The 12,218-nt window shown below is 37.4% G+C and overlaps 1 protein-coding gene across 1 annotated transcript; it reads left to right on the top strand.

Moving 5' to 3' along the window:
- Positions 1 to 8,602: 8,602 nt before the first annotated feature.
- Positions 8,603 to 9,859, top strand: LOC131630024 (uncharacterized). Its single transcript, XM_058900817.1, has one exon. It carries the CDS (start codon positions 8,603 to 8,605, stop codon positions 9,857 to 9,859), a length of 1,257 nt encoding a protein of 418 aa, XP_058756800.1.
- The last annotated feature ends 2,359 nt before the right edge of the window (positions 9,860 to 12,218 follow it).

Raw genomic sequence — 12,218 nt, 5'->3', positions numbered from 1 at the left:
GAAGAGAACCACCGAGAGATAGGCTAGGGACGCTATTAAGCACATGTATAGCAATCCCAATTAATCACAACAACAACGCAATAGCAATTATACCTCGCCTGTCAAGGATAAGACGACCTTCAAGTAAAATGGGAGGCATAAAGAGAACTTAACTCCTATGAACACTCGTCGATTTGCACACCCAATCTGGAAATATTTTTATTTAACTTTCAATCACCACAACCTTCATTGACTGCTTTCCACAAATACACGATCAAATCTTTAGATTGTGTAGCAACCTGCCCTAAAAATTAAAGGTTTAGAGTCGCCACCTATTCTGAAGGGCAAATAGGAAACCCTACACAGTTAAGAGATTCGGGTAAGTTATTATATTCAGGTCGAGGGAAGGTGTTAGGCACCCTCAACCCTTTCCTATGGCTTTGAATCTAAGGTAACAGTTTTATGGCAAAATTATAGAGGTTAATAGCTAAGGAAGTAAAAAAGGGTAAAGATGAGATTTATGGGGAAGGGGACTCGCCTTGGTTATCCAAGTGCCTACGTATCTCTTTATGGAGAATCAGAGTCAACGTAGTTCGGGCATAGGGTTGTACGCCTTTGAATTTGATATGAAGGTGTTGAAGGTATTTTGAGTTACCTTGTCGTAGTTTGAATTTGATTCGAAAGGCATTTTGAGTTGCCTGATTGAAAAGGATGAAAATCCGTAGTATCGTGGTTTAGTGTGTTTTGAAGATATGGCACCGTTAGATGCGATGACCAATAGATTTGGTCAGTATAGCTAACGGATTAAGGGGCATTGCTGGTTACTCAGATCGATGGATTGATCGTCGCGGGCAGCAAATTAAATATGTTTTGAATTTATGTATTTTTTATCTCTCGTCTAATGCGACTAATAGATTTAGTCGGGTCGAGGAGAGAATTAAGCTAGAATCAATTATATTATTAATAAATAAATTAAATAATCAAAAATTATTTCTCGTCTAATGCGACTAATAGATTTAGTCGGTTCGAGGAGAAAATTAAATTAAGTCATCGAAAGAAAAAAAAAACAATTAAACAATTGAAATTTCACAAAATTAGTTAATTAAGTTTTATTATTTTTTTTAATCTTTGTATGGGGGGTGTATTTTATGAAGGTTAGTAATTAAGGGGGGGTTAGAATAGTAAAACGGGCTAGGCCCAATTATGTTTCAAGGCCGCTGGTTAGGTGTGTGCGGGTGTATGGATTACGGTGTACACTCACGTATAACGGATGGATGGGATTCGCCTGGGTCATCATCAACGGTCTGCATGCAAAAATCAGATGGGGACCATGGTAAGGTTAATGTACGTTGCCTAAAAATGGACCAATCACATGGCCTGGGAATGGCCATGTGTCGCATGACTGCTGGACCTGGAGAGATAACCTTATCTCTTCTCATTGCTTTTTCAATAACCAATGCTGACTATTCCTCTTCCCAATTTTCGGTTTTAACAAAAAAACATTAGCAAAGTTCTCTCCTCTCTCTCTCATTCGGTTTCCTCTCTCTCACCTTTTCTTCTTCAAACAACAACCAAAAAATTCTCACCCCTCTTCGGTTCTCTCTCTCCTTCAAGAAAAAGTATCAACCTTCATGTAAACCATAGATTACTCCTCTAACCCCAAAATCGAGTTGCAAACAACATATACAAGAATCATCCAAACGCATGAATCGTAAAGCTAAGCAGTTTATCATGTGTTTACCTTGTGGTCTTGGGATTCATGAACGTGTAAGCTCCTTTCTAATCTCTCCTCTTCCTTTAATCGCAGGTTTGAAGGCGTGAAGAGGACGAAGATCAAGCTCCAGGGTTCGCGGCCAAGGATTCCCAGCCTTTTTTTTCTCCTCCTTCTGATTTCTTAGTTTATATACCTAGGGTTTTATTTTAATTTAGGAGATTATAGATTTTTAGATTAAATTGTTGGAGATTTGATTGAGTTCCGATTCGTTTGTAAATTGATTCTCTGATTAATAAAATTTTGATTTTGCTTTTGTTATGATTTGATTCATCTGTGATATTATTTGATTTCGTTTGATAAAGATTTAATCCGATTGAGATATGTTTCTGAGATTGTGTGTTGAGGATTGTATTGCTTGATTCTGGATTTTGGGCTTGGGTTTGCTCAATGATGGAGATTAGGGTTTGTACTATTGGCTACGGCGCTGAAGACTTGCTGCGAGGAGGAAGATGGTGAACAGGATCCGGGTCGGTTTGACCCGGTCCGTACCTGGTCCATCCTTGGCCTAGTAACCGGATCTTTGGCCCAATGTCATTACTTAGCCCAGTTTGCATAATCATATTGACTTAACAATGAACAAATATAATAATCCGAAAAACAATAGTAATTAACAAATGGTAATTAGTAAAATAATAACTAAAACGAAAATAGAATAGGCCCTTTTATTTTGTGTCAACTAATAAAATGATAATGCTAAATAAACATCAATTAATAATTAGTCATCAAATTAGATTGATAAAACTTTAAATAAATACTAATTTGTTAAAAATTTAATATTTATAGAAAGCTTTAGAGAACCTAAATGGGCCTAATACTCAAATTGAACCCAACTTTTCCATTCCTTAAAATACACCCCTTTATTTTTCCAAGAGGCAATTTATGAATGGGCCAAATATCAATTGGATTTAGAAAGATTTTGCTATTTACACCCTTATTTCATTTTGACCAATTTATAAGGGAATTTTATAAGAGATCGAGTTTAATAATAGTTATATTAAACCCTATGGCTCTTAATTTTTAACACCCTTAATAAATTGAAAGATGTGAATTGTATCGGGTAAATTTTGGGGTATGACAGATTGCATACTATAAGTAGGCCTCTTCTTGTATGAGTTCTTTTTCTATAAGCATGATCACAACCTCCTCAAGTCAAAATCCTAGAGAAACACAAAAAAAAATGTGTTCACTGCTGGATTGATAAATCGAAAGGAAGAAGAAAAGATGACAATTATAGTAAAGAAGGTAATTCAACCTTGCTACATGGAACCAAGCCCATTGAAGAGTCACATACTGTATCATCAAATATGTCGAGCCTCCCTCAAAATTTTATTCTCCCAAATACCAAATATATATATATATATATATATATATATATATATATATATATATATATATATATATATATATATATATATATATATATATATATATATATATATATATATATATATATATATATATATATATATATATATATATATATATATATTTCCAAAGCCTACTGAAGATTCACAAACCCTATCATCAAATTTGTTAAACCTTCCACAAAAATTTATTCACCCAAATACCATATAGATCTTTCCTAAACTTAGTAAGAGAGTTCTACCTAAACCTAAGTATTGTAGAAAGTTCACTAAGAGCATCTATTAGGGGAGTCGAAATAAACCTTCACAGAGACCACTTTGGAAGAATCTTTGAGCTACCTTTTATAGGAATTCCCCCCACCATGGATAGACCCATGACCTTAGGAACTTCAAATACTCCATAACCATAAATTTCCTCATCATAAATCCCATGAAGAAAAATAAATTTCCCTTCATATCAACCCACCTAAAACCAAAAGTTATGATCCTTCATTACCTTTTAATTAGAATTCATTTCCAAGAAAAACAAACCATACCTTCATCCTTAGGGAAGATATCATATCACTTTGGATTTTGACTTAAGAAATCCCAACAAATTCGGTAGAAAAAATCTATGATCACATGATTCGATGCAAAGAGATCCCATCAACAAGACTTCTTTATGGACCAATCATCACTAGGTTCCTAGCTACCTTCAACATTGACACCATGGATAAAGCTAAAGACTCTGATAACCATAGGATCACCCATACTGCTCTTAGAGATATTAAATTTCTCATCAAGCATTGAGAAATTCAAGAAGATTCTACAATTAAGGAACAAGAAGAAGAAGAAGATACCAAGATTGACAAAGTATTGAAAATTTGTAAAAGTATAGTCGAGAACATGAAGAAATTTTTTGCAATGGATGGTGATGCTAATGACATTGAATAACCACATGTTATGTGCTCATATAAATCTTCTATTTGTTATTCTTTATTTTTCGCATAACTATCAATTCCACAAAAATTCTCTTTTGTAATTTGAATTCCTAGTATTTTCAATAATCGAGTGATGTTTCCTTTCTCTACATGTCTTAAGTGCATATGTTTCCATATTTTTATTTTTGCAACGTATCTTTACCTGTATTTTTGATTTCTACAAAGGGGAGAAGTATACTCTCTAGGGGACTAGAGTATACTCTCTATTTAACTGAGGGGGAGTTTAATTACTCCAAACACATATGTGTGATTTCTTTTACCAACTACCCTAAGCAATGGGTTGTCATCATAAAAAAGGGGGGAGAATGTGGAACCTTGTTTTGTATGTGAAATTCCTTTAAATAAAGACTATTTGATGATGACAACTAAATGTCTAATAATGACTATAGTCAAGCATAAGAGGTTGAAGTAGTTAAAGATGCAAACCAAACTATTAGGCTTTGGTGATGGACTTGACTCTCTCATGATGACAATCAAGTGGAACCTAAACTAAGCCTCATATCAAGTGAACTCAAGCAAGTGTCTACAAAAGAGAAACATATTACAAGTCTTGAACTATATGAAAGTATGTGAAAGTCTGCCTCGATACATTCGTGTGAACATATTGTAAAGCATAAGGGCATTACCGTAAATGTACATTGCTAAATCACACACTCACACATAAACTTGTTGTCAAAATTATTTTGCTCAACAAAATATTTTGAGAAATACCTTGAAATCGTGCCACATGAATTAGGAGCTGTCAGAAAAGCTCTGGGGGAAATTTTTTTGTCTCTGCCACCTATTGGCACTCTCCTAATCGATTGGAACAATTAAAAAATGCACCCTAAGCGAATGTACATATTTCCTTTTATTTTTGAGTTTCATAACCAAATAGTTTAGACTAACTAATCAATTGGTGCATGTTGCCAATCGATAAGTTAGTCATTAATGGCCTTAAAACTTTTTCCATTTTCTGTGCCAACCTCTAGCCTATAAATAGACGTCCCTTTCCACTCTTAGGGAATGCTTGTTTGGGATCGAATTTAAACCCGTATAAAGATTTGGCTTGTAATTTTTTTGATCATGTCTCGGTTTAAGTTTGAGATTAGTCTGTGTTAAAATCTCATAGGTTCTTGGTGAGCCCGTGATAAAATCAAGATTAGGTTAAAGTTAAAAACTTGATAAAATCTTATTTAGGTTTAAGATTAGCATGTGGTAAGATAACCCATGTTCTTTGTTAGCCTGTGATAAAACCAATATTAGGTTCGTGAGCAATGCCCAGTATTAAAGGTTCTACATAGTTCAAGATTAGCCCATGGTAAAATATTTGTTTAGAAGCTTCAAGACTAACCGCTCCAAGGTTCTTGTGGAAAGAAGACTAACTTCTTCGGTCCATCATTCGGAAGGAAGACTCATCACTTCACTCCTTAGTTATTTCTTTGGTTGGAAGTTTTCCATAAACTTCATTTTCTTTATATAAGTGGGTTTGTGAGTTTTGCGTACTAACAACTCTCAAGTTTAATTGAATAATCCCAAGGTCAATTCTCGGGGACAAGACCAAGTCGTTTTTGTACTGAACTTGTATAATTCTCGGTGTTATGCTCTGATCCCTTAAAATCTTTATTTCTACAACTTACATTCTCCAAATTTATTTTCCGTTGCTTATTTATAACCTTTTTCTAAAAATGTTTTCAAACTCTAATTTTGACTAGTAGATTTTTACAAATCCATGTTTTTTCTGAAACAAATAATTCACCCCTTTTGGGGTATGAAGTCACATGTTCAACAACCTCTTCCCTGTCAGGGAATCTTCTAGAGCTCACAAGACGAAATATTCCCGCTCTTACAACGGCCATGGCGACACCACTAATGATTGTATCCAGTCGAAGGATGCCATATAGGATTGAACATACAGGGTCATTTTGTTAAGTATACCAAATGCAACAATAGAGATAGATAAGAGTCACCAAAGAACAAGTTCCCATCAAAGATTATGTAGGATTGAATAATGGTGAGGGGACATGTACGAAGATAAAGGAGCAAGTAAGGGTAAGTTCCAACACATTGCATCCATTACAGAGAGAGCTCGTCGGACGAATTCCCCATCAAATGGGACAACGAAGGGCAAGATTGTAGAACTGATGATTGTCAATAAGAAATATGGAAGAGCCCTAACCAATACGGATAACGAGAAATTAGGGGTAACTCCAAATGATGTTTTCCCTCTGGTCATAATAGCCTCAGTCGCCCATTTCAATGTGTCTTCGATACTCATCAATGGAAAAATATCCTATGACATAATGTATTCAGAGTTATTTGAAAAGATGGGCTCCAGAAAAGAAAATTTTGGGCCATATGAAGGGTCAGGCCTGTATGTATTCAACGACACAACCACTTGTATGTGGGGATACATTAAATTAATGATATCTATGGGAGAGTAAAGGGATGTTAGAACCATTTACGTACAACTCTTTGAAGGTTAAGGAAACACAAGAAAAAGGTTTGAATTGGGTTTCAAGAATAAAACTTTTTACCAATTAAGATAAATAAACAAAGAACTTAGAATAAAAATAATTGACACAATATTTTTTTACTAGTTTGGTATTAACGAAGCTACGTCCAGCCCACCCGCCAAGGTGATTTTGCCTTCTCACTAGGACTTAATCCACTATAACCAAACTGATTACAACCAAAAAGACCTATTGTCAATGTCTTCTTGAGAATTCTGATTATATCCTAGTCTCTAAAGGAACAAAATCAACTCAAAAATTAAGATACAAAGGTGTGTTTACAGAGATGTTTCTATGAAAGCATATTACACAAATGAAATACAATGAATAACACAAAAGCGTTTGAGAGAAAGTATATGAAGAAAAGTTCCTTGATTTACAACTTTTCTCATAAAGATGAAATATTAAGATTGCTGTGCAAACGTTCACATGAGAGTTGCATCAAGAGTTCTTGTAAAAAATTCTTGTTTTCCATTCTTCCAAGTCTTCTTTATATCGGCATAGAAAGATCCGTTGGAGGATAGGATAGGAATTCCAGAATTCCAACTGTATCCTTGTATAACAATCAGTGAGAATGGTAGACAAAATCGTACCATAGTATTGTCCTTGCGCCGCAAAATGAGGTGGAAGGAATATTTGATCTTGTACCACGTATTATTCACTCACGTAATTTTTTTAATCTTATCTTCTAATATTCAGAGACTTTAGAATGCATGTTGATGAAGCGTGTTTAGAAGGATCAAAAACTAAAAGAGAGTCTTCTGAACCTTTTCTTCAGAGTCTTCAGAATCTTCAAAACTTGTTATTTAGAACCTTGTCTTCAGTAATTGGTCTTAAGAACCTCAGAACTTTGAAGCGTACAAACTTCAGAGCTTAAAATATTCAGAAGCTCTTCTATCATAGTTACAGTCAGAAGCTTTTAGACAAACTTTCTTCAAAACCGTTGTTTAGAAGCATTTCAAAACTTAACTTGTACTTTGTAAATCACACTTGTATCTCTCCAGAGTCAGAGTGTGTTGATTCCATAAACTGATGACGCCACAAGTCATTCTATCAGAGTCCGAACCTGTTAGCAAAAACTACACACTAGACAAAAACTATTAAGTTACAAAATTGTTCTCTAAGAAACAATGTATTGTTATCATCAAAACCTAAAGGCAAGATGCAAAACCAAATCTTATTCTTATACTTCTTATAGTCCTTTACAAGAGCGTCTACAACTGCATTCTAGTTAGACTTTTCTCTATAGCCCTTGATGTTTTGGCCTCACCAGTCGATATCAAGCTCTAATTTCATAATCATCACAGTGAGCCGACCATAATTAATGATGGCTTCGATGGAGTGCAAGACCAAGGGGAGTGAAAGGCCATGTAGATTAATGTAGCTTCCTTTATTGGTCAGTTGATGGGCATGAACATCCGACCTCCCATAGGAAGAGTCATCCATAGTAACCAAATAACTAGATGTCGCTGACCAAATGAACTATAAACTAAGGGGAGTAAGCGGTGGCATACCCACTTAATTATGTTTACAATTTTATCTCTGATGTTGTTTCTTGTAAAAATTAATTACATCACAAAGTGTATTGCGATCTTTCCTTTATTAACGAACGAAGCGAAAATTCTAAGACATCTTTTTTCTTTTTATCATTTAAGGTAGCGACGAGCATGAGGTACAACCGAAATATTTTCTCCGATCAATTATAATTCCATAACGAAACAAGTATAAAGAAATATTTTCTTAAAGGTAACTTAAGTAAAGATATTTATATGACTCATCCTTAATTAAGTCATGTTATCTTATTTTCCACGTGATTTTCTAGAGAGAAGGCAGACCTTCTCTCTCTAAAAAATCTTATCGTGTTCTCTCTGCCCTCTTCTATTGAACGTAGTGGCTTTTTTTCTCCCCAGTGCCTCTGGTTATTCCTCAACCTAGCCGCAGCTTAGGTTTTATCCTCCCGTTTACATCGGAGACCTGCTCCTTACCTTACCCCTGTGCTTTGTCACTCCAAAGATGGAGAACTGGAAAAACTACGCTCTTTCAAAGGAAGAAGAAGAAGGCGTGGTTGCGGATGAAGGGGAAGTGTTTGAAGACGAATCGATCCAGAGAACCCTCGCTGGAAGACTGTGGACAGAAAGCAACTTTAACTCTAGAGCTTTCAAAAGCACGATGGTGAATGCATGGAAACTGAAACACACTGTGGAAGTTCAAGATCTAAGCAAAAACTTGTTTCTCTTCAAGTTCAATTCTAGGAGAGACATGGAGTATGTTCTTAAATCCGGGCCCTGGAGTTTTGACAGAGCTCTCCTGGTCCTAAAGCGCATCTCTGGAGAAGAGCAACCGTCGGAATTGGATCTACACTTCAGTTCTTTCTGGGTAAGAATTTATGATCTTCCTCTAGTTCTCAGATCTGATACTATGGCAAAAAAGCTGGGGAATATCATTGGTACCTTTGAAGAAATGGATGCAAAAGAGGCACACAGGAACGGTAGATTTCTGCGGGTTAAAGTCACTTTGGATCTTAAGGAACCATTGAAACGTGGCACTGTTGTTACGTTTAAGGAGAAGAAGATTAGAGTCCACTTCAAGTACGAAAGGCTCCCCATTTTCTGCTTCATATGTGGGCGAATGGGTCACCAAATAAAGGATTGTGAGGCTATCGAAGAACTTAATGAGGAGGGATTCGAAGACATTGAAGAACAAGATCTGGCTTTTGGACAATGGCTGAGGGCGTCTCCTCTACCAAAAATCACTGATGAATCGAAGAAGCGTGAGTCCAGTTCCAGTTTAAGCAGTAAGGATCTCTTTAACGTGTCTTCTAGTCAAAGTCGATGCGAGACTAAGGGGAAGGATAAAGAAGAGGAGGCAGAAGTTCAACTAATCACTGCTGCTGCAAACAATCAGAATAGAGAAAATAAAGACGAAGAGGTAGGACCAAAAAACCAGGTTGATGTCGAAACTGTTGCTGAAACGCTAGGTGCGGTTATGTTGTCTACAGGAATGAACAAAACACAGGCTAGTGTACAAACAGAACCGGCTCAAAAAAAATGGACGCGAAGAAAACCTTCAAAGACTTCTGGATCGACATTGGTGAAGGCCTCAAAGCCAAAGATAACCAAGCGACAACTAGTGGATGTTATGATTTCTGAAGGCCCACTGGATGAGTTGGTTAATGGTGACAAAAAGAGAAAGCAAGCTTTTGAGGGCAGTGATATCCCTGACAACTTCCCGGAGGTGGTGTTGGAGAGCCAGCACCGCCTTCCCCAATGAAAACCATCAGTTGGAACTGCAGAGGGTTGGGGAGCCCTCGAGCAGTTCGAAGTCTTGCGAGACTTCTCAAGGTAGAAAATCCCCATCTTGTCTTCCTTATGGAAACAAGATTGAAATCGGAAGAGATGTTACAACTAAAGAGAAAATTTAATTTCAACTTTGGTGTTACTGTTGACTGTAGTGGTGATGGGAGGGATAGAGCCGGTGGGTTATGTTTGTGGTGGAATGAGGATTTGGACATCAATATAAATTCCTACTCCCAAAATCATATAGCAGGTAAGTGCCTTAGTGAGGATGGTGATGAGGACTGGTTTTTTGTTGGGATTTATGGTTATCCAGATGAAGCCAGGAAATTGGAAACTTGGAATCTGATTCATGCTCTTAAAGATGAAGGGGGTTCTAAAACTATCTTCTTTGGTGACCTAAATGATACTATTACTGAAGCAGACAAGCTGGGGGGAATCAGCAGAACACCGTCACAGTTACAGAGAGGGAGAAATACTATGGATACTTGTGGACTGCAGGAAGTGGCTTTCGAAGGATATCCATTCACGTGGACGAACGGGAGAGTAGGGAGTGAAAATATCCAATGCCGACTTGATAAAAGCTTGACCTCGTTTGAGTTTTTGCAGAGGTTTCCTCTCACTAGAGTTTTCCACCTCGATCGTTATGGCTCCGACCATGCTGCGTTGCGGATTGTTATACAACGAGAAGACGAGACTGTCAGAAGGAGATACTTGTTCCGGTTCGAGGAAGCCTGGACCAAGGAGGGGCGATGTGGGGATTTAATCAAGGTTTTATGGAGAAGAAACTCAGGACCTCTCCCTAAACAGATCAGTTCTATGCAGGAACTTCAGTACGAATTCAAGGACCTGCGAACCAACAACATAAGGAAAGAGATTTTGCGGCTGGAGGAGCTCATCAAAACAGATAAACAATGGTCAGGGGATCCTGTGGAAATTCAGGAGTATAAAGCTATTGAAAGTCAAAGAGATAGACTGCTGAGAATAGAGGAGACCCTTTGGAGACAGAGAAGTAGAGCAGTGTGGCTTAGAGACGGAGATAGAAATACCAAATTTTTCCACCTTAAAGCGGATCAAAGGAGGAAGACTAATCAGATTAAGAGGTTGAAGGACAAAGACGGCAAGTGGATGCGGGGGAAGGAAAATTGTGAGAGAATTCTGGTTTCTTATTTTAAAGATATTTTTACCTCTTCCAATCCTACAAATACGAGTGAGGTTTGTAATTCTATCCGCCGGAAACTTTCTGAGAATGATAAAATCTCATGTGCTAGACGATTTACAGCTACGGAGGTCACAGAGGCTCTATTTGAAATGCACCCCACCAAGGCACCGGGTCCGGATGGTCTACCTGCCTTGTTCTTCCAAAAATTCTGGCCCACTGTTGGAAATGACGTGATCCGCTTCGTGCTGGCAATTCTCAATGAAAATGGGGATCCTACTGCCATTAACAATACATTTATCTCCCTCATACCTAAAAGGAAAAATCCATCCAACCCTAGAGACTTTCGCCCGATTAGCCTATGCAATGTGATCATGAAGATTGTCACCAAAGCAATTGCTAACAGGATGAAGCCTTTTCTTCCGGAGATCATTAGCGAGGAGCAAAGTGCATTTATAAAGGGAAGGCTTATAACGGACAACGCGTTAATAGCGATGGAGTGCTTTCATTGGATGAAACATAAAACAAAAGGGAAAAAAGGAACTATGGCGTTGAAGCTTGATATGTCTAAAGCTTATGATAGATTAGAGTGGAGATTTGTGGTGGAAGCCTTGAGTAGAATGGAGTTCCCCCCATCCATTATCTCTCTCATTCACAAATGCATTTCAACAGTCTCGTACCAATTGCTAATCAATGGTCAGCCGAGCAAACGGTTCATCCCAGCTAGGGGCCTCCGTCAAGGAGACCCACTCTCACCTTATTTGTTTGTTATCTGTGCAGATGTACTTTCTAGTATGCTTAAAAATGAAGCTGAGGCGAGGAAGATACATGGAATCAAAGTAGCCAGGAACTCCCCAACCATCTCTCATCTCCTTTTTGCAGATGACAGCTTGTTGTTCGCCAGAGCAAATGAAGAGGAGGCAGCTCGTATTCAACAGGTCCTCGAGTCTTACCAAAAAGCCTCGGGTCAGAGCATTAACGCTGATAAATCCGAAGTTTCTTTTAGTAGAAACACTGGAGAAGAAGCTAGAGAAAGGATCAAAGATAAGCTGGGATTTAAAGGAGTTAACAGTCACTCCAATTATTTAGGGCTTCCGGTGGTTTTAGGGAGATCTAAAAAAGAGGTTTTTCGAATGGTGGTTGACCGGGTTTGGAAGAAAGTAAAAGGTTGGAAAGA

Source organism: Vicia villosa, unplaced genomic scaffold, assembly GCF_029867415.1.
Source record: "Vicia villosa cultivar HV-30 ecotype Madison, WI unplaced genomic scaffold, Vvil1.0 ctg.000637F_1_1, whole genome shotgun sequence".
Taxonomy (NCBI): Eukaryota; Viridiplantae; Streptophyta; class Magnoliopsida; order Fabales; family Fabaceae; genus Vicia; species Vicia villosa.
The sequence above is the reverse complement of the archived record's forward strand: the minus strand, read 5'-3'. Positions and strand labels throughout refer to the sequence as shown.

What these genes read in the sequence shown, in the direction of transcription:
- LOC131630024 (XM_058900817.1), top strand. Translation starts at nt 8,603, where the DNA reads ATGGAGAACTGGAAAAACTACGCTCTTTCAAAGGAAGAAGAAGAAGGC.